The following is a 24,794-nucleotide window of genomic DNA, read 5'->3' as shown; positions in this document are numbered from 1 at the left end:
ATAATAATAGCTTACATATATATTACGACTTGATTTTTAATCTATAAAAACCAAAATACAACAGCATTAAAATTTAACAACATAATAATTTTCGATCTACTTCTACAAGTTTTTCAAGAAATATATACATTTTGATATCTAAAACCGACATCTTTTTTCATAAATATAAAACAAAATTACTTAAGCTGTTAGTTTTTACTAACGAGTGACTACTGTGGTTTCAAAAAATATACAAGAAATAGCAACAAAAAGTATCAAAACATGCCGGTAGCGTTGCCGGATTTCTATGGCGTCCCGGTAAAAAATGTAAACAAACCAACAGCCTGCCGGATTGTTCCAATCAGATAATTGTCTTATAGCTGGCTGGCAACGCTGGTTGTGTCTGCTGCACGTGTTTTAAATTCGGGTGTGTTTTGCTCTTCGTTCCGGGTTATTGTGGTGCAATTTAACAAGAAAAAGCTGAAATAATTTTGAAATATCACTAAGAATACGGTTGACTGGTGCCTGTCGAGATGGAGGTGAATGCAAGCAAGCTGCGGCTTGGGGCAAAACGATTGCTGCAGTTGACTGAACATGAGTCTGAAGACAACGTGTTTTCACAAAGCTTACAGAAGTTTATCAAAAAGCAGGTGGGTTTCATGATTTAAATTGAAATTGTTTATGTGTAGATAATCTTTTTTCGGTACTTTAGAAATATGTGTCTCAGGATGTGGAGCGACTGTTTCGAACACTAAGCGAGCAGTTGCCTGTGCCCGCTTACACAGTGCCAGTGGCTGTGAGTTTCGAAGAGCAGCTCCTCCTGTTGCTTTCGATGGCACTCCGTTGGGATTCCGCTGACCAAAGTTTTCGTCAGTATCAACTAGAGTGCGTAGCGCTGGCCAAGCTTTTGGATTGCTCCCTAGATGCACAGAGGTTGGTTCATAATTGCTTTTCCTTCAAACACAATATATATATATGTCCTTTTTTAGGTTTGCCAAAAGTTATTTCCACGACAAGCCACCTCCATTTGAGAAACAAATCAATGATACCGTACCCAGTAAAAAGTTAAAGAATGGCACTCAAACCGCCGATCTAGAGGAACTGGACCTCATTACATGCTGCTATCAATTGCTAAAATGTGATACACCTTATTTCCGCGAGCTGTGGGACTGGTCCAGCTTTATAGCGAGCTATGCACAAAATTCATTAAGCCCGAAGACACAGATTTACTGCAACCACATCATGGCTATGCTGACCGACATGAGTGCCCCCCAGCTAAATGCATTAAACGAGCAAATATCACCAAAAATACGTCTGGAATTCAACCAGGAGCAGGAGAACGCATGGGCCTTAGCTAGGAGCTCTTCTCCAAATTATAATACAGACGATTCCGATCAACTACTAAACCTGAATCTGCAGGGAATTAATCAGGCTGTGACCAACATCGAGGGTGTTCTTTTACCCACTTTTAACAAGGAGAACTTAGAGTTCTACGCTAACTCTGATGGATGCTATGATCGCATTGTAAAGGTGGATTCAACAGTGGTAAATCTACGAAGTATTGCCCTCGGAGTTGCAGCTACCAAGCCCATATGCCTATCTGGACCCGTTGGCTGCGGCAAAACAACACTTATTGAATATCTGGCTCGAAAAACTGGACGCATTTGTCCGAAACCCAATGAAATTGAAAGTAGAGAAAAAGCTTTAAAGAAAGCTGAAGAGGAGGAGCAGCTGTTGACGCCGAAAAAGAAGCCAAAAACGACAGCGAGCAAGAGAAAACTGGAGGAGATACCTCTGGAAGAATTGCTAGAGTTGGGTGAGACTACCCAAAAGAATGGATTTTTACGTATTCAACTTGGAGATCAGACAGATAGCAAAATGCTACTTGGACAATATCGCTGTACAGATGTGCCCGGCGAATTCGTTTGGCTACCTGGCGTTCTGACCCAGGTAAGTTAAGGAATTCTTAAATTCATTAGCCTACCACATATTTTCTTTTTAAGGCCGTTATGCATGGCTACTGGTTATTGCTGGAAGATCTGGATGCAGCCACTCAAGACACTTACACCATTCTAAGTAGCCTCTTAGAACGCAAGTGCCTTAGCGTTCCCGGCTTTCGTGATTCAGTGAAAATAGAGCCAGGTTTTCAATTGTTTGTCACAGTGCGGTATGTAAATTATTTGGAAATAATGCATCTTTATTTAATAGCATTTTAAATCCTTTAGAACCAACAAGTCTGCCAGCAACTCAAGCCAAAAATCCCTCTACTCCCTGTTGGATAAATATTTGTATACCATCAACATTCTACCTCTTTCCCGTAATGAACTGTGCAAAGTGGTTAGCACCAACTATCCCAAGCTTTCTACAGTGGCCAATCGGATCGTGGATGTGTTTCTAACCTTCTCCAGCGGCCATCATACATCGGCAGATAACTTAAGGCAACAGGAATCAGGCGACAAAGCAGACAACACGGAGCAATACGTGGCCCTTCCCTTTGAGCAAGTCTCTCTCACATCGAGCCCCAATTCTGGCCGATTGGTGTCCACACGTGATTTGGTGAAGCTGTGCCAACGCTCAAGTTCACAGTTTTCGGTGACCAGCTCGGAGTGCGCCTACTTTGTCTTCCAAAACGCAGTTGATGTCTTCTGTTCATATCTGCCGCAAAGCAAGGAAAAGATTACCCTTATCACAAGCATAGGAGCCAAGCTGGGCATCATTCGTTCTCGTTGCGAACATTTCGCCAATGAATACAAACCAGAAGTGGAATTTGGGCTAGAGCAAATAAAAATCGGAAGAGCTAGTCTCTTGGCTAAATCGGAAATTAATGACAAGGATATTTCCGAACAGGACCTTAAGCGACAAAAATTATCCCAGCAAACAAGAAGGGCTATTGGTAAAGTCGACGGAAAGCGAACGGTCTTTTCGTTTACTCGGCTCGCCAGCTGTATCCTGGAGCGGATTGCCGTGTGTGTCAGCCACTCGGAGCCTGTTCTTTTGGTTGGTGAAACTGGAGTGGGCAAGACCTCTTCAGTGCAATATTTGGCCGAGCGAACGGAACATAAATTGGTGGTAGTCAACATGAACAACCAGTCGGATGTATCGGATTTGGTTGGTGGATTTAAGCCCGTGGAGTTTAACTACGTCTTAGCACCACTGCGAATGGAATTCGAGTATCTTCTGTGCGAAACATTTAATGCGGAGAAGAACTTCCAGTTCCTGCGCTTGTTTGCCACACACTATAACAGCGGTCGGCACAACGTAGTTGTCCGAACCATGATCAATATCTGTTTATCTGTGGCCAAGAATCCGGAACTGAAGAGAAATAAGTTGCTTCCCCGCTGGCAAACTTTAAGAGAAAAGCTGCAAAAGCTTCAGATGCAACTAGAAAAGAGCATTAACATCTCATTCGCCTTCATACCCGGATCCCTGGTTAACTGTATTAGCAACGGAGATTGGGTACTGTTGGATGAGATTAATTTAGCCTCGGCAGAGACATTGGAATGTCTCTCAACTATCTTGGAACCAGAGGGCTCCGTGGTACTTTTGGAACGTGGTGATTTTACGCCAGTTAAGCGACATCCAAACTTCCGAATCTTCGCCTGCATGAATCCTAACACGGATATTGGAAAGAAAGATTTGCCCGTGGGCATACGTAATCGGTTCACGGAATTCTTTGTGGATGAACTGACAACGGATGCAGATTTAAATTTGCTGATCAGCGATTATTTGGTTAATACAGGTATTCAGAGGAAGTCCGTTCACAGCATCGTTAAGCTATACAAATCCCTGAGAAAACTGTCCGATCTTCAGTTGAATGATGGTCTAGGAAATCGCCCGGTATATTCCCTGCGTACACTATGTCGTAGTCTGCGCATTTGTGCAAGGAATTTGTGCGGCTCCATCGAGCGAAATCTTTACGAAAGTTTTTGCCTAAGTTTTCTTACCCAATTGGATCCAGATTCGCATCATGTGGTGCTTCTCCTTATACAGGATGCATTGCTGTCAAATGTTAAAGCTATTTTAAATAAGCAGCTGCCCCAGTTAGGTGAAAACTACCTGGACTTCGAGGGCTACTGGATTCAGCCGGGCAACTTGGAACCGCAGCCGTGCACGCACTACATTCTTACAGAAAGTGTGAAAAAGAACCTTAAAGATCTGGCTCGTATCATCTCGATTGGAAAACTACCGATTTTGCTTCAGGGTCCCACCAGTGCGGGAAAAACCAGTTTGATTGACTACGTGGCTAGGAGGAGTGGAAATCGCTGTCTGCGAATCAACAATCACGAGCACACTGATCTTCAGGAGTATATTGGAACCTATGCGGCAGATTTAGATGGAAAGTTAACCTTCAGGGAGGGAGTACTGGTGCAAGCCATGCGACATGGATTCTGGATTATACTGGACGAGCTCAATCTTGCGTCTACGGATATTCTAGAGGCTCTCAATCGAGTTTTAGATGATAACAGGGAGCTATACATTGCGGAGACACAGACCTTGGTAAAGGCACATCCCAACTTTATGTTGTTCGCTACGCAGAATCCTCCAGGGCTGTATGGTGGAAGAAAGACCCTATCCCGTGCCTTTAAAAATCGTTTTATAGAGCTCCACTTTGCTGACATACCACGCGGAGAGTTGGAGATAATTCTGGAAAAGCGCTGCTTAATTCCACCCACTTATGCCCGGAAAATGGTGCACTGTATGACCCAATTACAGCAACACCGTCAAAATACCTCCAAACAAGTGTTCACTTTGCGTGATCTCTTCCGGTGGGGAAACCGATATACCCACGCGGATAAGTCCCTGCATGAGGACATCAAGTACGATTGGAATCAGCATCTCGTGGAGGAGGGCTATCTAGTTCTGTCCTCAAAAGTGCGTTCGCAGGATGAACATGAGCTGATAGAGAAAACTCTTTTCGCCAACTTCCGAAAGAAGGTGGATCTGCAGCTGCTTTTTGATATCCAAACGGAGAGAGAGAGCGCCTCAATGGTGAGTAAGAAAATCCTTGATGCCATTAGAAACTTTAAACTTCGTAGAGACATTGTTTGGACGCGAAATATGACACGCATGGCTGTGGTTACGGCAAAGGCTTTGGAGTTCGACGAACCAGTGTTATTGGTTGGGCCCACGGGTTGTGGCAAGACCACAGTATGTCAACTCCTTGCCAGCATCGCGGATGTCCAGCTGCGTATCCTTAATTGTCACATGCACACCGAAGGAGCAGATTTTCTGGGAGGATTGCGCCCTTGTCGAGAAAAGGATTCAACACAACTTTTCGAGTGGTCCGATGGTCCGTTAATATACGCCATGCAAGAAGGTTCTTATTTCATGGCCGATGAGATATCCCTAGCCGAGGATTCTGTGCTGGAGCGTTTGAACTGCATCCTAGAACCAGAACGTACAGTATTGTTGGCTGAAAAGGGTGGCGTTGCTGATGCAAATCCTGACTTTGTAGTTCAGGCCAAGTCAGGTTTCCAGTTCCTTGCCACTATGAACCCCGGCGGAGATTTTGGTAAGAAGGAGCTTTCGCCTGCCTTAAGAAATCGATTTACGGAGGTCTGGTGCTTGCCCTCTGATAACAAAGAAGATCTCATTGAAATTGCCTACAATTGCATGAATCGTCAAAAAGATCATGAAAAGCAAGTGATTAACACCCATAAAGTGGCAGAGTACCTGGTCGAAATCGTGCTTCACATTCGCGATGCCAATGAGAAGTTTAAGTTCTCAGTGCGTGACATTTTGGCCTGGGCTAATTACATGATCAGCAATGAAAAACTGAGTTTTGCAGAGCAGGCAATCTTCGGCTTGGAAACTATTTTTCTAGATGCCCTGGAAATGCTGCCCCATGAATCACAGGAACAGGTGGAGCTCCTTAAATCCAGTATAGTAAACGAGGCCATCAAACAGGCGGGTCTTATCCTAAAAGAAAATTTTACCTTGGATCAAGTTACTCAGGAGAGAGGATGTGAAGTCCAATTGGATGAAAACCGATTTGGTATACGACCATTTTTCATAGATGTTAACCAGGATCGCTTGACGCCGGTTAAGGAAGATTTCTTATTCGATGCTCCTACTACCAAGCAGAATCTATTCCGTTTGCTATCCGCACTTTCCCTTCAAAAGCCAGTGCTCCTGGAGGGTCCACCGGGTGTGGGAAAAACGTCCATTGTGGAGAGCATAGCGGCTGCCATTGGCTATCAAATTGTACGCATTAATCTTTGTGAACACACGGACTTGGCTGATTTGTTTGGAACCGATCTGCCCGCCGAAGATAATTTGCTAGAAGGAAATACAGTGTCTTCTGGTCGACAGATAGGCAGCTTTGTGTGGCGCGATGGTCCACTTCTGGCCGCTTTGAAGGCAAAGAACACTTGGATTCTACTGGACGAACTTAATTTAGCCCCACAATCCGTGCTAGAGGGTCTCAATGCAGTGCTTGATCATCGTGGAGAAGTATATATCCCGGAGTTGAACAAAACCTTCCATTTGGCTGGCTCGACTCGCATTTTTGCCTGCCAGAATCCCCTAAAGCAAGGCGGTGGTCGCAAGGGATTACCTCAATCTTTTCTAAATCGTTTTACTAAAGTTTATCTACGCAAGCTTTCCACTCAGGATCTTCTCCATGTGGTCCAGATGAAGTACGGAAACTACTTTGATCAACTAAATGAATATTTCTCGAAGTTATTAAGTAAGGAAAAAGAAGGCAACCTTTTTGAGATCTACGCAGGAAAAGAAGCTTCAAGTGAATCAAATTCATTCGATTTGGCCGCTCGTTTGGTCCGTTTTTCTGAGCAACTGGATCGTGGAGTGCTTACCATGGAGTTCGGATATAAGGGCGGTCCCTACGAGTTCAACTTACGTGATATTCTTCGGTGGTGCGATCTGCTGCATAACCCAAAAACTGGCTATATCTTGGCATCTTCACCGTCATCCTTCCAGTCTGCTTTCAAGAATTTCTTGTTGACCCTTTACGAGAGGATGCAGTTGGTGTACTACCAAAGGATGCGCTGCGATCAAGATAAAATGTACATTCGAAATGTCTTTTCAACTGTGTTCCAATGCGATGCCGAACAGCTAAATCAGGTGTCGGACGATGTGGCTCTTTATTGGACAGCGGATAGGGTGTATCTTAACGATGTGGTTTTGGAGCGAGAACAAGCCGATGTGTTGGACTTGGTAACCCGTCAGGAGCAGGCTCCTTTGCTGCTGGACAGCCAAAGGCAGTTGCTCAAGCAAATCGTCGAGGCAGTCCACATGGAGAAACCCCTTCTCCTGTGCGGATCTACGGATAGTGGAAAAACCAAGTTGATAGATACCCTTTGCGTTCTGTCCAATCGTCTTTGCAATACGGATATCATCGACGACTCCGTCACTGGAAGTTTCCAGCAGGTGAGATTTTGGAGTTAATCTTTAACTTAACCCATGTAAATAAATCTTTTTTTTTTTGGTATTTAAGATTGACTTGAACCGTCATTTGGAAGTAATTTACAAAAAAGTGGAGACGCTTGTCTTTGCCTGTGTCCAACGGGCCTTTGTCCGGCATATTCAAGCTGAGTTTGTGGAGCAGTTGTGGAACAACTGGAGCAAATACAACAAGCTGGCCCAGGTAACAACAGGTAAGTGAAGGTCTTCTAGTGTGAAACGCAAAAGTTTTAGTTAATTCTTTGTAGAGTCCCAACAACACAGTGTTTTGGATGAACTAAAATTGTTCAGCGAACGTCTGGCATCTTTAGGTAACATCATCGAAGTGCTCGAGTGCACCCCAGAGGATTGTCAAGTGGAGGCAATCCAGCATCTGCCGGAAATCAAGTCGCAGTTCTTGTTACTTCAAGCCTATATAAGAACAGCAGATTCCCTTAACACGGGCGGATCTTTCGAATGGGTGGACTCTCAAATTGTGACCTCATTGAAATGCGGCCAGTTCATCTTGCTGGAGCATGTAAACCTTTGTTCTTCTGCTGTTCTGGATCGGTTGAATCCTGTTTTTGAGCCAAACGGAAGTTTACTAATCGCTGAGAAAGGAATAAGTGCGCAGGATAGTGCTGAAGTTGTTTACAAATCAAACAATTTCCGTGCCTTCCTAACCGTTGATCCCAAGAACGGTGAACTATCGCGAGCCATGCGAAACCGATGTGTAGAGCTCTGTTTATCCAAAGATTCCTACTCTGTAGATGATATGCGTGCCTTTGTCCATGAACAGGGTGTGCATCAAACGGAGGCCATAGATTGCATTCTGGGAGTTCATAAGAGCATAAGTCAGCTAACAGATTTTAACAACTACACCATATCGCACCTCACGCAGTTCGCTTTTTTGAGCGCTGGCTATAAGAGAATTGGCTACCAACTAAAACGGGCAATTTATGTGGCCGCCATGGAGGTTTATGTGTACTCTGCCAGCACGGATTTGATGGGCTATGGGTTGTCTTACTACCAGAACAAACTGCGCGAAGTGGTGCTGGCACAAACCGAAGACTTCAAGGAGGATGTTATTATTCAGGAGGACTTTCTCAGCGATGTCATACTAAATTCTGGAAACCTGAACTCTTTGACATTGATCAAACTTCAGACAGTGGCACTTAAAGTTTTACTCGATGGATCCTCAGAAACAAATATTCCGCAAAAGCAGTTGGGTGCTCTTTTCCAACAGATAGAGAACCTGAAATTGGATCAGCTTAATCCACAGCAACTGATTCGCCACTTTTTGTACATGCTCTACGAGTCTTCAGCCTTCGGGGACTTGGAAATGAGGCATCTATACCTGCAACCTTGGTTGCAGAAACACACTTCCCTCCAAGAGTTTTCTGAAAATCTTTACACTTGCCTTGAGAAGAGGAGTAAACTAGTTAAAGGAAAGTTAGTAAATTTGCCATGGAATCAACAACTTTTCCCAAGACTGCGTGATTACTCAACGGATAATGAAGTTTCTGAATTAAAGCCTCTAAATTTAAGTGCTTTGCTTCTGGCGCGCCTTGTACTCGATGACATTCCTGCCAATTCAGAAAGCAGTGTACAGAAAATGAATGCACTGCAGTACTCGCAGGCCCTGCTCAACGAAGAAGTTACTCTAAAGTACGCCAATGATTTCTTATCCAATTTATCAAACTTTTTGGAGGTTCTGCATGCCACCTTGCTGGAGGATTTGGAGGCAGTCGATTTGGATTTGACGCAATATGCAACATTGGTGACACGTTTCCATTGGTTTAACCGAATTTTGGCCACGGCCCAGCAGAAGCTTCTTTACAACAATGAGCTCTATGTGCCGCTGATGCACAAGCTGGTGCTGCATTTCCAGTGGCTTGAAAAACACCTTTTAAGTCCTTTTCTTGAACTTAATGCCGCAAATTCCTCTGATAGATTGCAATTTATTAAAGCAACTATTCCAAAAATCAAAGGATACATCGAGGAAACAAGACGCCCTCTAAACGTAACTTGCAAAATTTATTCGAAACAGTTTACCCAGTTCCAGCCCTATTACCTAGATCAACAGGTGAGTGGAATATAGCTTTATGTCTAAATTAAATTTATTTTATATAAATTGATATTCTTTTTACATATAGATTCAACTGCACACGGAATTGGATGAATTGGAGAAACTGCTCTGTGTGGTACCCAGCTACGGCCATTTAGAACTGTCTTCCTGGCACAAAAGATGGCTGCTTCTTCAATCAGATGAGGCGAACAAATGGCGTTCATTCCTTCGTAGTCACACCCACGGTCTTCAACTCAAGCCCTTTGAATTAAGTGGATCCTTGCCGAATGAAGCTCTGCAATCTCGCCTTCAACGATTACAAACAAAGTTAAAGGAAATTCAGGAAAACAATGCAGAAAATGGATTCGGTTTGGAGTTGGACCTTAATAGTCTCAAGACGCTTTTGGATACCGAAACGGAAGACAGTCAATCCTACATTCATCCAGATAGTATAGCAACCAACACTCCACCACTATTACTAGCTGCTTTGAGGGAATTATTTGTTGAGCGCCTATTGCTAGGAACTCTTCGCGAGGACTTCGATGAGCAAGTGAACCCGCTGTACACGGATCAATTGCTCACATTGAACGGTAATCTTTGGCGGTGCCTGAAAACGCTTGAAAGTGCTCCTTATGCGGAAGTCACTAATGCTTGGATTGAACTAAAGAAGGAACTCAAAAAGGAAAGTCTACATGATCAAGAGGAGTTTGCAGCTCTGCTGTACAAGATTGGCAGCAGCTACAAAGGATTACGGACTTATCAAAGGCAGTATCGCAACTCTATTCAATGCTTCCAGTTAAATAACTTATCCACCCGGCTGGACTGTGTTCAAGGTCCTTCAGAAGAGGGCAGCGCGGTTATATCCAGTCAATTTAGTTATCAGGGACCAGCTTTATCAGGTGTCTTTTTATCACTGATATGTCAACCAAATGGACAACTACGATCGGTACCTCTAAGCGAGTTGCAGGAATGGCGTTTATCTCTGCAGCAAACACGGCACCTGCTATGGGAGAATTCTCAGCTATTGAGTACCAAATACAGCGGACGGGTAAATAATTTTGCGCTGGCCAAGGAAAACGCTAGTCAGTTGCTGCAAGAGCTGAAATATGTTAGACATTTAAGTCAACAGAAACAGAAACCAAATCCAGGCTTCGAAAGCTGTGCCAAAGATCTTGAAAAAATGCTTGCAAGTCTTCAGGAAGAACATGTCAATTTAGACTCCATGACTTCAGCTTTCAATGTTTCACTAACTAATGCCATAGTGGGCGCCATAGAGCTGTACCTGCTCACAAATGCCCCATTGATCGATCCTGTAGAAAAGAATCGCCTTAAGAATCTATATATAGCAGAGGATATCGATTGCCTAAGCACTTTGTCAACCACCTATGATTTCATGAAAATTGTTATGAAATACCGGCACTTTGGGGAGGAGATATTTAGTGAACTAGAGGCCAGGCTAAAAACGGCTCACCAACGGCAGCAACAGCTTTCACAAAAGTTGGCATTGCGTCCGGAACAGTGTCTGTATGCTGCTTTGGTCCAGGATATTACTCACTTCCTGCACTCAAATGGTGATTGTGAAACGCTCTTTAAGTTGTTCCAGCTTATAAGAACTGAATGGGATAACTTCAAAGGACCCCTTCCTGCCACAAAAGCGACACTTAAGAGCAGCGCAGAGGCTTTAGGTAAACTGGAGCTGTGGTTAGCCAATGCCCAGAGATTTATCCATCACACACTCTGTAGATACTCTTCATACTATCAAGACTTTGTGGAGCCGATAAAATGCTCTGTGAACCAGTTGCGTTTTGGATTAGAATCACTTAAAGTGGTCTTCGCCAGAGCCCAGCAGGGAGGAAGTATTTCGCTGGCCGAAGAACTGCAGCAAACCATCGGGGATATAGTTGAATTTCCATCTCAGAAGCCACTGGTTATAAGGAACAGCAGGCTTTATGGATTACTTGCCGAGCTGCCTCATAGCGAGCATGAGTACTTTACTTTGCTGAAAGCCAAGTTAAGAGAGCTGAGCAACTATATCTCACTGGGAAGTGTGATAGATGAAGCGACATTTGCGGCCTACGATGATGCTTTGAGTATCTGCAATCAGACCTGGCAACAGGAGGAGCAACGTCGCTGTCAACTCAAAGCGGAGGCAGAGAGTTTGTATGTGACCAAGACGAAGGGAGGAGTGGATAGTGAAGAACTTATCGAGATGCAGGAAATCGAGCAGAACTTCCCAACAAACTTAGACGAAGACTTTGCCGAGTTCGTGTCGCAGCCGACTTTGGAGCAGGTCCTAAAATTGGACAAAAAAGCCAGTGCCAAGGCCAAGCAGGCACAGATTGTGGTGGAGGAGGATTACGCCTTTCTGGCTCGTAACTTTATTGAAGTGATGACACAGCATACTCCAGTTTATTATAGAGAACGGCCAAAGTCATTTAAGGAGTCGGAGCTTCATTTGCTCGCACCCTATCGTGCTCGCTTCCAGGTGTTTGCACACTTACATGGTCACTATAAGACAGCCTTGGGATCAAATCTGGATGAAAAGATCTGTAACGGATTGGCCTTTGGACTGGCTCTGCAGCAGAAACAGCTTAAGGATATTGAATTAGAGGAGGGTGTGGCTAGTTCCCCCTACGATTTCTACAAGGACTCGAATATCAGTGAAATTCAAACGTGTCTGGATGTCATGGAGCGGATAGAGAAGCGTGTAATGGAACAACTGGAGCTGTATCCAGAGCACGCGGGACTGGCGGACATCAAGCTAGTGATCTCACGAATCCGTCGATTGCCGGCTCACGCCCCTGTGGTTCGTTTCAATACGGGTTTCCAGCTGCTGAGGCAGAAGTTGGCTCTTTGGAATGAAGTAGCTCACAAAAACAATAATCTGGTTTCGGAGGAAATCGAGGTGGCGGAGTTTGTTCAACGCTGGACTAGGTTGGAGCTGCAGCACTGGCGTAGTTGCCTGGGACAGACAGCCGCTCAAGTGGAGCTACAGGCTTATCGGTACTGGTTCTTTATTTATAATCTGCTACAGCAGTTCCTCCACCAAAAGCAACTGGATCAGTCCTATACCGACATCAAGTTTGCTGAGCAACGGTTTGCCGAGGAACAATTGCTGGATGCCCAGGACTTAGGAGTAGCTCAGCGCTTGGAACTTCCTCAAGTTGTGCGAATTTTGAGACAGTTTATGGAGGCCTCTTGTTATGGTGATTTCCATATACGCCTGCAGCTCCTTCAAGGATTTGAGTTATATTTGCATAATGTGGAGAGAGCCGGAAAGATTGCAGGATTGCCTCCTCTAATTGCAGCCTTGCATAATCTCCAGCTGTATTTCTCCCAGTTTGCTGGTGAGATTGCAGACTCTGCCAAGTCCCGACGTTCGCCCATCGAAAAGAAACTAAAAGAATTTGTGAAGATTCAGAGCTATAGCAAAGACTTGAGCTACTTCAGCATGCGAAACAGTGTGGCCACTGTTCATCGCAACCTGAACAAATTTCTAAAAGAATACCGACTGGCGATCCAAGAGAAGATCAGCGAGGTATTTCAACCAAAGGATTCCACTGCTAAGGACTACACCTTTGGCACCGACAAGGGCAAGGGCTTGAGGAACTACAATAAGATAAAGTATCTGAATACTGAACGACAACAGTTCGTGGCCAGTGAAAAGCTTCTGGAGAAGTTCGCTATTCAGGCGGAGTTCGTTTCGGATAATGCTCTGCTCCAACGCTTAGACAAGCATTTCAGGACTGCACGTCATGTTGTGAAAGAAACTTTGGGACATGTTCCCTATGGCGAGCTAATAACAGACTTGGATGACTTGCTGGCCAGCCAGTTGGAGCGATGTGAGCAATTGCGTTCCTTGAACGTTGATCGGTCCAAGGAGAGACCCCAACAGAAGCAGGAAGCCAAGCAAATCCTTCAACAAAAGCGCAAGGCTCTCACAGATCTCTTCAAGATGCTTCATAGGCTGGGTGCCAGTTACAAGGCTGGACTTTTGGAACTCTCGCTGCGCAATGAATTTGAGGACTTCCAGCTGCCTCCCTATTCAATTCGATCCATGTTACCCCGACTGCATTCTACTGCTCAGCAGTTGGACGAGCATCTGGACTTGTACTACATGAAGAGTGTGTTCAAGTTAAAGCTATTGCAAAACATAATGTTGACACCACTTTCGGAACTGGGTCCGCCTAATATTGAGCGCATCAAGGGCTTTGCGGTGGATTTGTTCCTTTTGGTGCAACAACAGCGGGAGCAGCTTTCTGGAGCCACCAAAGAGCTTCATGATCTAAGAAATTCGATGGAAAGCTTGCGAAAACTGGCTGAGATTGTTTCACAGGCCGAGAACAATTCGGTCACTCCGAGTTTTGTGAGAAACGCAGATATAGCCACGGATATAAAACGTAATCTGTGCCAGATTCATTATGTCTTGAAGCAGTGGAAGCTGCTGCTAAGCTGTGCTCCAAGTGCCTTCAAAGAAAGCTCCGGCAATAACTTACTGGTGAGGACAATTCCATTGGCCCAAATTGAGCTCCAGGACTTAAGTAGTCAGATCATAAGCAGCAGCCATAAATTGCTAAATGAACTTAACACAGCTAATTTGGAGTTCCTATCTATCGAGAAGTGTGAAAATTACCAGAAGAGCTATCAGCAAATCTTGCAGATCATAGAGAAGACATTGGAAATTCTTCGAATCGGTCAAAATGAACATCTGCCGTTGGCTCAACCACTTATCGAGCTTTTGGCCAGCTTGCGAATGGAAAAGCCAACTGAGATTTCTTTAGAGAGCATAGATGTGGCCAATGCGGACACAGAGTTGGCCAACATAGCACATAGTGTCTTAATCTCGCTGCAGAAGATTTATAAGCACCACGCAAAGCCTGATGAGGGGCAGCAAAATGGCGATGTAAAGACTCAGAATGAAGAGTCTAAAGAGGCGCTGCAGGAACAGCATCTCAAAAAATGCCTTACTGGAGAATTGAATTCGGATTGGGAACAGCTTAGCCTGCCCCGCGTGCTTGGTAAGCTTTCCAATGTACTTCTGGTACTTAAGCACTCTAAATACGAAGACCAGGATAAGCTTATTTGCGTAAGACGAGCGATCGGTCTACTGCCCATTTTGGAGCAGTACCAACTACTCGCGGATTATTTGTTCCTTCAACAGCTGGCCACTCATAAGGTTTCCGCCAAAATGCTATCCATAGTACTCACAGTTTTCGTGGAGATTGGAAGCAAGGGCTTCTGTGTGCCTCCGGATCTCATGCAGGATGAGGAGGGCCAGTCCAAGCAGGAATCCAAGAACGGCGAGGGTTTCGGTCTAGAGGATGGAACTGGTGAGAACGATGCCTCCGACAAAATTGAATCCGAAGATCAACTCGACGATGCGAAGCGGCCGGAAGACCGAAAAGACGAAGGCGACAAACAGGAGCCAGACTGCAAGGAAGAAAAGGGTATTGAGATGAGCGACGATTTTGATGCCAAAATGCAGGATGTAGAGAAACCCGAAGAGGACGACAGCGGTGAGTCCGAAGAGGAGGAGGATCTGAATAAGGAAATGGGCGAAACAGAGGAGGGAGCCGAAAAGCTAGACGACCAGATCTGGGGCGATGACGAAGAAGAAAAGCCTGAGGAGGAAGAAGAACCTGAGATGAACGAGGAGGATCAAGGTAAAGGCAGCAAGGATGAGAAAGATGCCCACAACGATCTGGATACAAAGAACGACGCGGCTAAGGAAGATGGTAAGGATGAGCACGAAAAGGACGGATTGGATGCTACCAACGAACCAAGCGGTGAAGACAAGCGTAAGGAGAAGGCTAATGACATTGACGACATGAAAGATCCCGAATTGGATGAGGAGCAAACAAATGCAATTCATAATGAACTGGAGGAGCCTCCCGAGCCCGAAGAAATGGATATTGGCGATATGAATAACGTTGATGAGGGTCACGACGATCAGGAGGATCAGCCCACAGACGAGAATCCATTTGACATTGATGCGATGAAAGAGAATATGCAACCACCTGAGGAGCCCGAGGCAGATGGCGAAGAGGAGCCAGCTCCAGAGGCAGAAGGTAATCCCGAAAGTGACGGCAGCGACTCTGAAGAAGATGAGGCTGGTACGGAAGCAAAACCAGGTCAAGATGACCAGGGTGAGGGGGATGAAGCCACGCCTGAAGAAGAAGAAAAAGAAGAGGCTGAAACCCAGACACGCGGGGAAGTGGAGGATGAAGATGATCCTAAGGCAGAGGATAATCCAGATGAATCTAAAGAGGAGGAGGAGAAACGCGAGGACAAGCCAGAGCAGCATACAGATTCTAAAGACAAAGCCAGCAAGGAGGAAAATATTCAGTCTATGCCGGATACGGATCAGAGCAGCTCAGCGGATCAGGTACAGCAGCCCCAGGACTCAGATATTAAACAGGACCAGAAACTCGATGAACAGGAGACAGGTGAAGAGAAAGATGGTGTCGGTCAGGCCGAGAACGATGTAAGTTTCAGTTTTTGTTTTACTTAATGTATTTGTTACTGAAACAAGCCATTATTGCAGACCAACGATGGCGGCCATCAGGGCATTGCAGAGACCCAGGAGACGGTTTCCCAAGAAGATCGTAAAAACGAAAAGCAAACGCAAGAGAAGCGCAAGCAGGGACGAACAAACGAAGAGCGGTCCTTAGGTATGCAACAGACTACTCTTATAATTATTATTCACATTTTTTATTGAATATTTTAAAACATCAATTTCAGGCGAAGCTGAGCAAAATAAATTGAAGCAACTCAAAACAATCGACCAACTTAAAGATTCTAAGGAATCAGACGAAGCTGACCAGGAGAAGCCAGATCCATCAGAGCAAGCGGAAGCAGAGGAATATCAGCATGTAAAGGAGCCTAAAAACAGCGACAAAACCACACTAGATAATGCCACCGAGGAGCAGTCGAAAAAGATCCAGCACCAGGAGGATGAGCCACCAAAAGAAGAGGAAGCAGAGGCGGAGAATGTGGATGAGTTGATGGAAACCGATGAACCAGCAGCCGATCCTGAGGATGACGCTCAACTTGAGCAGTTAGGTGCCGAGAAGACGGAGCAAAAGTCCGAAAAGCCCTCAAAAACCGAAAAGTCAAAGGAGCGCTTGGAAAATCCTGAGAGTATGGAGATAGAAGGCGAGGTGGTGCCCACCATGACGGTTCCTCGCAGCTCCGAAACCACAGCGCACAGCAAGTGAGTATAATAAACCGTCCTAATTTCCTTCGGGATATATTTATAAGTTTTTGTGATGTTTAACAGCGCGGAAATTCTTTTGGACAAGAGCTCGAACGCACAGGAACTAAGCTCGGCGGAACAGATTGAGCTCCGGCAACAGTATCAACAACAGTTGACCACATTCCGAGGGGTATGTTTTACTCTTTGATAAAATATTGTCAATGCTCAATATTTAATTTTTTACTTTAGGCACAGCCTCAGCACGAAGATTACGAGAGCTGGCAGGGCATCTCCAATCGCATGACCCAGAATGCTCGAGAGCTCTGCGAACAGTTGCGTCTTATCCTTGAGCCCACCAAGTGTACCCGGTTGAAGGGTGATTACCGTACTGGACGACGAATTAACATGAAGAAAATTATTCCCTACATCGCATCGCAATTCCGCAAGGATAAAATCTGGCTAAGGCGGACAAAGCCAGCCCAGCGCGACTATAAAATTACAATTGCCATCGACGATTCCAAATCGATGCACCACAATAACTCCAAGACGCTGACATTAGAGGCTATTTCACTTGTTTCGCAGGCGTTGACGCTACTTGAAAGCGGTCGCCTTAGCATTGTGTCCTTTGGAGAGGCACCGCAGATCATTTTGAACCACACGGAACAGTTTGACGGTCCGCGCCTAGTAAATGCCCTGAATTTCTCCCAAGACAAAACCAAGATAGCTGGTCTACTGGATTTTATACGCACTGCTAATGCGGAGGAGAGTGGCTTGGGCGGAGACAACGGTCTGTTTGAGAACCTTTTGCTCGTTCTCAGCGATGGAAGAAATATATTCAGTGAGGGTGCACAGAAGGTCAAGAACGCCATTAAGCTGGCAAGGCTACAGCGCATCTTCCTTGTTTATATCATCATCGATAATCCGGACAATAAGGTATTGAGTTTTATAAACAAATTATAATGCAATTTACTCAAATCTATTTACTTTTAGAACTCAATTCTGGACATTCAACATGTGGCGGTTAATTCCGATGGATCAGTGAATATCAGTTCCTACCTGGACAGTTTTCCATTCCCCTACTATGTGATCGTCCGGGACCTCAACCAACTGCCACTGGTGCTTAGTGAAGCCATGCGACAATGGTTCGAGCTGGTTAACAGCGAATAACTCTTTTCAATTACTAATTCTACTGTATAAATCAGAACCAAAATTAATTTTCAATGACTTATTGCGAAGTTATAATCATTCAATACCTTTAGAGCTTAAACAATCTTTAATATTTGACACATTTAGATATAATGCCTATGTAAATAACAAGTGGTACACAATGAAAATGTATCCATTTTTAGTTTTAGCACAGAGCTTGTCTTGCTCCTAGTTACGTTTTGGATTTATTTGAAAATGTTACATATTATATTTTTTCAATTAAAATTTGTATATAAACCTTACTCGTGTTTTGTTTGATTAAGTACGATAGTACATGATTCTTAATTGGAGTCCTAGAGCTCTTAATATTATATTTAATTTCTTGGGAGATACCAACTCCGTTAGTGATTTAAACCTAAAATCTCCAGATTACATTAATCTCCAGATTAATATGTTTTAGTAATGAACTCGGAGGGTTTCGTTAGCTATTGCAACCAATGGATCATGATGGTCTCACAATGCATTTCCGAAAATTATTGAAAATGTAAAACAGAAAGAATACAAATTATTGTTTTCTCTATTATAAAAACAAGAGGAAACGTTATAGTCGAGTATCGCATCTCTAAAATACATATTCCTAACACTAACTTTTTAGCTCTTTAGTTCCCGAGATTTTTGCATTCGTGATTTGTGGGCGTTAGAGTGGGCGTGGCAGGATGCGCTGTCCCGGGACCTCAAGAATCTTCATGCTTAATCAACTTTGTATCTGCTATAGTTCCTGATATCTCAGCGTTCATACGGACGGACGGACTCGACTTCGCTATTGATCCTGATCAAGAATATATAAACTTTATAGTGTCGGCAACGCATCCTTCAATCTGTTACATACTTTTCAACAAATCTAGTATACCTTTTTACTCTACGAGTAACGGGTATAATAAAATTAAATCTTGAAATTACATTTTAGTATAATTAATAAAATTTGTATTTTTTCAGTTGTTCGTTTAGTATATTATAACTTACCCTTAACTTACCTTAACAAAGTTGGGAATCATTAAACAAGGCCTCAACAAAATTTAATCTATACTATTAAAAGAATAGAATACACATTTGGTATCAGTGGATTAAGAGGTCGGACGAATGCAATAATAATGTAATAATCAATGATAACGATACCCCTTAAGCCTATAAATATTTTAGAATTTAAGTACGATAACGTTGGGTCTAATAAGAATTAATTAAAGCTGTAACACATTTTTCGTTCACAATAACATTTACCGTCTTTATAAATTAAGACAATTATGAAGCTATATTTTAAACTCTAGTCAGAAATATGTATTTTAAACTGATCTGATGTGGGAACTCTGGTCTGAATAAAGTGGCTGATCGCTAGTAGTATAAACAAAAAGATTAGTCTCACAATGGACTCGAAGGTGCAAGAGCCGGACAAAGAAAGTGGAGAGGTGGTTATCTAAAAGAATAACTGAGCTCATTTAAACATCATTTTTTTATATCCTAATAGGAAGATGGGCAAAAACTACAGACCACTTCAATGAAATTCTCATGGGTAAGGACGCTAGGCAACAAAATTTCCCCCTAAAAGCTTTCAATTATAACCTACAAATTTTTATTAAACGAAAATAAATCAATTTTATTTATTACACTACATAATGACTAACATTTATCCAAAATCCAAGCACCAATTATTAGTTTGAATCTATGAAGTTGAATTACATACATATATTTATTCGTTAAATTAATTTCCAGAGAATTCCAAAATCGACAGATAAGCGTTTTACTTTGCTTTTTTTTTTTAATCAGAAGACTCTTATCGAGGTCAGGAAACCGTGACGTAGCACCTTTAATGCGCAATGTTTATTTTTTTGTTTTGATAAGACAAAATCTTAGAATAAAGATTCAATGCATACAATAATCCAAAGTAAATAATGTAAGCATTGATTCAACCATTTAGATTTTGGAAAGAACATACAATTTCTTTATCTGTTCGTCACTACCTTGACTGAAACCCCCACTGTGATATATAGTATACAAGAACAGCCAGCATGGTTTTCTTTTTTTCTTCTTTTATTATTTTAGAACGGAGAGATTGCCCGAGATAGAAATTGGATTCCTGATAATAGATCCAAGGAAAGTGAATTGCGCCCTGAGAGAATGGTTTTTCAAGTTGTAAGTATATTATTACTTGTTAAGAAAAACTATCCAAAAATATGATTTATTTCAAATTCATTCAATAGGATGCACTTGGGGGATTCCCAAGTTCCGAAGCGCAAACATTCGGCACAGTTTCTAAAATTAAGCTGCAGCCGCCCTTTGTCGTCATTTTGCATCACGTGGACTTTCAGAATGATCCCAAAATGCAAAGGAAAGGGAGCACCAAGGATGTGGAGGCTCTGCGCAACACATTCTGGAAGCTGGAATGTTCAATCACAGAAGTTGACAATCCGACATTAGCTAAGGTCAAGGAGACAGTTGCAATGTGTGGGTTTTTTTTTTCATTTTCATTATGAACTTAATAATATTAATTACATCTGTTTATAGTGTCTTCAATGGATTTTGCACTATTAGCTGGCTTGGTCATCGTCATCTTGAGCCATGGCGATAGAAAAGAAAGAATTATTACGTGCGACCACAGGGAGTACGACTTGGACTCTGATGTCTTATTTCCCCTCTTCGAAAATCCTTCCCTGGCTGGAAAACCTAAAATCCTAATAGTACAGGCATGCAAGGGTTCGTGGAAGGTGGATTCTGTGACAACTAAAAGGGATCCCTCCTCCTATATTAAATGGTACAGCTCGACAGAGGGTTTTGTTAGCCATCGTCATGAAAAAGAGGGCTCGATTTTTATACAAGCCGTAAGCAAAGTGATGGATAAATATGCCCTTGTGGAGGACCTTAAGTCAATTATTGAAAGGGTGGACACTGAGGTCAAAAATAAATGCCTATCCGAAGGGTGAGTGTATTTTTTGAGATCCGGGAAAATAATTTTCAATGTGTAATCGAATTTTGAACATTTTTTAGGCACAACACTATAACCTTTTACTTTAAGAGTACATACATATTAATTTGATAATATTATCTCGTTGCTTTCCAGGTTGAAGCAAATTCCATCATATACATCGACACTGAGAGAAAGATTCTGCTTTGGAGATTTTGTATCGAACGCATATGCTTCTACTTCTACTTCTACTTCAACTACTAATCAACAATAATTTAACCTATATATATTTTTTAAAAATGAGAGAGAAATAAAAGAGTTTATTATTCCAATCAGTCTTTAAAAACGGATGAAAAAAGGTAAAAGGTAAAAGGAGAAATTTGTCTACCTAATGTCTACTAACTAAAGCGGTCAGCGGCGACTAACTAACTCTATTTTTTTGTTAAGTTTATCAATAAAAAACGTAAAATTTAAGAGTACGACATTTTTTTCGAGATTGTATAAATATGAAACTTTTGGGTAATGTTAGCCTTGAAACTTTGGACATTGTTTTGAACAGGTAACTTCAGCAACATCGTATTGCGGGCATCACTGGCACAGATGTTGCTGAACACCCCAGAATGTTGCAATGTGTTTAACATGTTGAAATAACCGTTATCAACTAATATAAGGTTAACAACAAATAAGAAATTGTGAGTAGCGTATCTCCATTTGGCATTTGCCACCGCCTTTGTGTATATTGATTCACTTCGTCCGGATACGTGAATTTATATAGATATTTATTTGTATAAAGATAGGAACCGATTGTAAAAAAATTTACTGTCTATTACTGCAATTGCGGCAATCAGTTTACTGTACGACAGCAAACGAACACCATGTATTTCCCTCCTAAGCCTGAGCACCAAAAAGTACGTATTATAAATATATATATGCAAATATTAATGTTATTAGTGTTATAAATAATATTATTGCAACCTAAAATCTGCAGATTACAAAGCTTTATGAAGGGAATGAGCAGTATAATCCCATTGCAAGAGTATGTATTAGTAATACGACACCTTCGAACTATTTTAATATAATATATATATCAGGGTTCCGATGCTCAAAGATTTAATGGGAACCTAAAACGACCTGTTGTATATATCTTTAACCACGAGGAATTCACAAATAAATCTATAAACCGACCAGGCAGCACAACGGACGTCCAAGCTCTGCGTAAAACCTTTAAGAACATGAAATGTGAGGTTAACGAAATTTCCAATCCCACATCGGCTGAGGTTAAGAATAAAATTAGGGAGTGTAAGAATAAGAATTGACCATTATTTCTTGCTTTGGATATTCAAAAGTTTTAGTTTACAGTGGCTGGAAAATCATTCGACCGTCTGTCCGGATTCGTCATCGTCATCTTGAGTCATGGAGGACGAGGAGAGAGGATTGTGGCATGTGACAGTAACATGTACCATTTGGATGATGACATTCTCTTTCCGCTGTTCGCAAATAAATCTTTGAGAGGCAAGCCAAAGATCCTTATTGTGCAGGCCTGCAAGGGCGAATGGGAAGCAGATGCGGCATTAATAAGAAGAAACAACGAACCTTATATTAAGTGCTACAGCAGCTCCGAGGGTTTTGTTAGCTATCGTCGCCCATCTAAAGGTTCGATTTTTATACAAACCTTGTGCAACGAAATGGATCATGACGGCCTTACCAAGGATTTCCGGAAAATCATTGAGAATGTAAAACAGAAGGTCGAGAATGAATCCAAATTGGAAGGGTATGCTATAGTAAATTTATTTTGAATTCATTATTAATATGCTAACTTTGTTTCTTTGTTTTACAGAAGCAAGCAAACACCTTCTGTGTGCTCAAATCTAACAAAACCATTTTGTTTTGGAGACTATGATCCATAGAGTAAATAAATTGTGAGCACGAAAAGAAATTACTTTAAGGTCTCCAAAAATATTAAAAAGCCTATAAAATTGTATAAACTATATGATAACGATATTAAATGACTTACATATTTCTTAAAATCTTCTTTTGATTGTTTTCTTCATTACCCTGTCCATTGGTTAGTTATAAATAAATTAATAACAATTTGATTTACCCACTGGTTTTTAGTAATTAATGACACTTAACATGAAGATGTTTGAAAAAAAATGTGACTCATAGAAAGCAATTAAAAAACGATATCTTTACAACTAAAAGATTAGAATGAACCTTTGGAAATGCAAACAATGATAGTAACTAGTACTCCAGTTGTCTAAAAGACTAACCCTTTAACTGAACCAACCTTATATCAAACTTCATACGAGTATAAAAATAAACTGTTTAAAAACAATTATAAATAAATAACAAGTGCTTAAAACGATAATTTGTTTACTAAAAAAGAATCAATTTAAATTGTAAAATATTTTTTCACTTATTGCAGAAATATTAACAATTTTCTACACTATAATAATCGAAATTTTTGAAATAATACACTTTACTCCAATCACTCTTATATTCATCAGACCAATAAAAACTAATTTTTTTAAACATATATTTCAGAGATGTGGTAACTCTAGAAAAGCTTTAAGAATGCGCCAGCGGCTTTTAAAATGGCTGATCGCTCTTAACGCCAAAGTTAGTTATATGGTGAAGAGGTGCTTATCTAAAAATGACTAAGCGCCATCAATTACTATTTTTATTGTTGTATCCTAACAGGAGGATGAAGAAAATCTTCAGATCACTTCAGAGGAATTCTGATAGGTAAGGACACAAGCTGACAATATTTCTTAACAAATATTTAATAGTTAGTAAGTTTTTGTTTTCTTTTATAGCGATTATTCCAAGAAACAGATATTTCTGTATTCAAAACACTTTTTAAAAGACGTACAGCTTTTAATGATTTAGAATTAAAATTTTTTATAAGCTAGTCCATTTGTTTAACTATCGTTGAGTCGATTTTGTCAGATAGCAGGATACAGAAACTTTAGGTTTTTTAGTGTCGTGTTCGGATTGTAAATCGAGTCGCCCAAAGGATATCTCAATTTTAAATGAGTTAACTGAATAGATGCATACAATGTATTGCAATTAACTCAAATATTATTGGGGATAGTAGCCCTTGGATAAAAGGATAAAACAATCCGTCAACAATTAGAGCTTATGTCGAGGTAATCAAGCTTCTCTGACTTCTGGAGGACTTCTCACTTGGACATAAAACGAGTAGACGACGAGCCAAAAGTATATAGCAATGCCTGAAAGTTATGTTCTTACAGCATGCAGTAACAAAAATCCACAAGTAACTCACAAATATATATAACCGATGCAGGGACAACTACCTCCCGGTATGGTTCTTCGTTCACCAGCTGGTAGATGCAGTACACAGTCATGATTAAGCAGTTGGTCAGGCTAGTGATAAGAAAGAACATCAGCAGGATCGTTGATTTCTATGGTCCATTTTTGAGTTAGGATAATGGGATGAGCTACTGATTGTGCCTGGACTTACGATTAAAGCTCCGCCCAGTAAGAAGGTGCAACCAATGCAATGGCAGATGGCAACTGCCTGCTCAATGTGTGCAACAAACTCCTCTAAATGTTGGGGGTTGCATTACAAGAATGGGATTATGAATGGATATATCAATCAGACACTTACGACCGGACAGGTTGAGCACCACCACGTTGATGAGGAAATCCAACACAGCGATTATGATGCAGGCCTTGCGCAATTTAATGCAAAAGCAGCATCTTTTGAGCATCTTAAAATTTTGATCAATAAAGGCTAGAAAACTGATTGAAAAGGCGCAGCAATCGTCAGAGAACCAATGGGCTTAGAACTCAAGATAGGAATATATGTTCTCATAATGCGTTTTGGAAGGATTACAAATATAGTAAATAAGTATGGATTTTAAATTGATTGGAAACAAGACTGTATTATTTTGACACTAAATACTAAAATTACTGATATAAATACAAGATTTGTACGAGGATCGTCAAAAATGTATTATTTTATTATAAGTATGTATAACCTAATCAATATCCTTGATTTGATGTCATCACAAGAACAAGTATAT

At 41.8% G+C, this 24,794-nt stretch overlaps 4 protein-coding genes across 5 annotated transcripts; 3 read left to right on the top strand and 1 right to left on the bottom strand.

The window, feature by feature from the left end:
- The first annotated feature begins 392 nt into the window (after window positions 1–392).
- Window positions 393–18,091, top strand: LOC108106611 (midasin). The gene is made up of 13 exons (XM_017213811.1): window positions 393–629; window positions 692–912; window positions 969–1,929; window positions 1,983–2,146; window positions 2,205–7,368; window positions 7,436–7,595; window positions 7,650–9,466; window positions 9,537–15,932; window positions 15,993–16,119; window positions 16,190–16,661; window positions 16,728–16,833; window positions 16,893–17,576; window positions 17,634–18,091. The coding sequence occupies exons 1-13, from the start codon at window positions 513–515 to the stop codon at window positions 17,808–17,810; spliced, it is 16,566 nt and encodes a 5,521-aa protein (XP_017069300.1). The 5' UTR covers window positions 393–512; the 3' UTR covers window positions 17,811–18,091.
- A 1,101-nt stretch (window positions 18,092–19,192) lies between these two features.
- Window positions 19,193–21,077, top strand: LOC108106280 (caspase-3-like). Its single transcript, XM_017213247.1, has 6 exons — window positions 19,193–19,252; window positions 19,312–19,356; window positions 19,887–19,976; window positions 20,045–20,288; window positions 20,349–20,760; window positions 20,902–21,077. The coding sequence occupies exons 1-6, from the start codon at window positions 19,211–19,213 to the stop codon at window positions 21,017–21,019; spliced, it is 951 nt and encodes a 316-aa protein (XP_017068736.1). The 5' UTR covers window positions 19,193–19,210; the 3' UTR covers window positions 21,020–21,077.
- A 390-nt stretch (window positions 21,078–21,467) lies between these two features.
- On the top strand, window positions 21,468–22,772 carry LOC108106304 (caspase-6). The gene is made up of 5 exons (XM_017213275.2): window positions 21,468–21,653; window positions 21,734–21,781; window positions 21,837–22,044; window positions 22,105–22,516; window positions 22,583–22,772. The coding sequence occupies exons 1-5, from the start codon at window positions 21,621–21,623 to the stop codon at window positions 22,650–22,652; spliced, it is 771 nt and encodes a 256-aa protein (XP_017068764.1). The 5' UTR covers window positions 21,468–21,620; the 3' UTR covers window positions 22,653–22,772.
- An 836-nt stretch (window positions 22,773–23,608) lies between these two features.
- On the bottom strand, window positions 23,609–24,642 carry LOC108106318. 2 transcript variants are annotated; one of them, XM_017213287.2, is made up of 4 exons: window positions 24,377–24,642; window positions 24,230–24,312; window positions 24,032–24,170; window positions 23,609–23,978 (listed from the first exon to the last, which is right to left on the bottom strand). In XM_017213287.2, exons 1-4 carry the CDS (start codon window positions 24,477–24,479, stop codon window positions 23,899–23,901), a joined length of 405 nt encoding a protein of 134 aa, XP_017068776.1. In that variant the 5' UTR covers window positions 24,480–24,642; the 3' UTR covers window positions 23,609–23,898. The 2 variants fall into 2 exon arrangements, with proteins under 2 accessions (XP_017068776.1, XP_017068777.1); XM_017213288.2 differs by having other exon boundaries at window positions 24,032–24,132.
- Between the last annotated feature and the right edge of the window lie 152 nt (window positions 24,643–24,794).

Source organism: Drosophila eugracilis, unplaced genomic scaffold (assembly GCF_018153835.1).
Source record: "Drosophila eugracilis isolate 14026-0451.02 unplaced genomic scaffold, ASM1815383v1 contig_90, whole genome shotgun sequence".
In the NCBI taxonomy this organism is placed as follows: domain Eukaryota; kingdom Metazoa; phylum Arthropoda; class Insecta; order Diptera; family Drosophilidae; genus Drosophila; species Drosophila eugracilis.
The sequence above is the reverse complement of the archived record's forward strand: the minus strand, read 5'-3'. Positions and strand labels throughout refer to the sequence as shown.

What these genes read in the sequence shown, in the direction of transcription:
- LOC108106611 (XM_017213811.1), top strand. Translation starts at nt 513, where the DNA reads ATGGAGGTGAATGCAAGCAAGCTGCGGCTTGGGGCAAAACGATTGCTG. An exon ending in AGAAGTTTATCAAAAAGCAG is followed by an intron (nt 630 to 691) that starts GTGGGTTTCATG and finishes TCGGTACTTTAG; the next exon opens with AAATATGTGTCTCAGGATGT. An exon ending in GCTGGCCCAGGTAACAACAG is followed by an intron (nt 7,596 to 7,649) that starts GTAAGTGAAGGT and finishes AATTCTTTGTAG; the next exon opens with AGTCCCAACAACACAGTGTT.
- LOC108106280 (XM_017213247.1), top strand. Translation starts at nt 19,211, where the DNA reads ATGGACTCGAAGGTGCAAGAGCCGGACAAAGAAAGTGGAGAG. An exon ending in CTTCAATGAAATTCTCATGG is followed by an intron (nt 19,357 to 19,886) that starts GTAAGGACGCTA and finishes TTATTATTTTAG; the next exon opens with AACGGAGAGATTGCCCGAGA. An exon ending in CAAGGAGACAGTTGCAATGT is followed by an intron (nt 20,289 to 20,348) that starts GTGGGTTTTTTT and finishes ATCTGTTTATAG; the next exon opens with TGTCTTCAATGGATTTTGCA.
- LOC108106304 (XM_017213275.2), top strand. Translation starts at nt 21,621, where the DNA reads ATGTATTTCCCTCCTAAGCCTGAGCACCAAAAA. An exon ending in CTAAGCCTGAGCACCAAAAA is followed by an intron (nt 21,654 to 21,733) that starts GTACGTATTATA and finishes TAAAATCTGCAG; the next exon opens with ATTACAAAGCTTTATGAAGG. An exon ending in AATGAATCCAAATTGGAAGG is followed by an intron (nt 22,517 to 22,582) that starts GTATGCTATAGT and finishes TTTGTTTTACAG; the next exon opens with AAGCAAGCAAACACCTTCTG.
- LOC108106318 (XM_017213287.2), bottom strand. Translation starts at nt 24,479, where the DNA reads ATGCTCAAAAGATGCTGCTTTTGCATTAAATTGCGCAAGGCCTGCATC. An exon ending in GGTGCTCAACCTGTCCGGTC is followed by an intron (nt 24,313 to 24,376) that starts GTAAGTGTCTGA and finishes CCCAACATTTAG; the next exon opens with AGGAGTTTGTTGCACACATT. An exon ending in TGCATCGGTTATATATATTT is followed by an intron (nt 23,979 to 24,031) that starts GTGAGTTACTTG and finishes CATAACTTTCAG; the next exon opens with GCATTGCTATATACTTTTGG.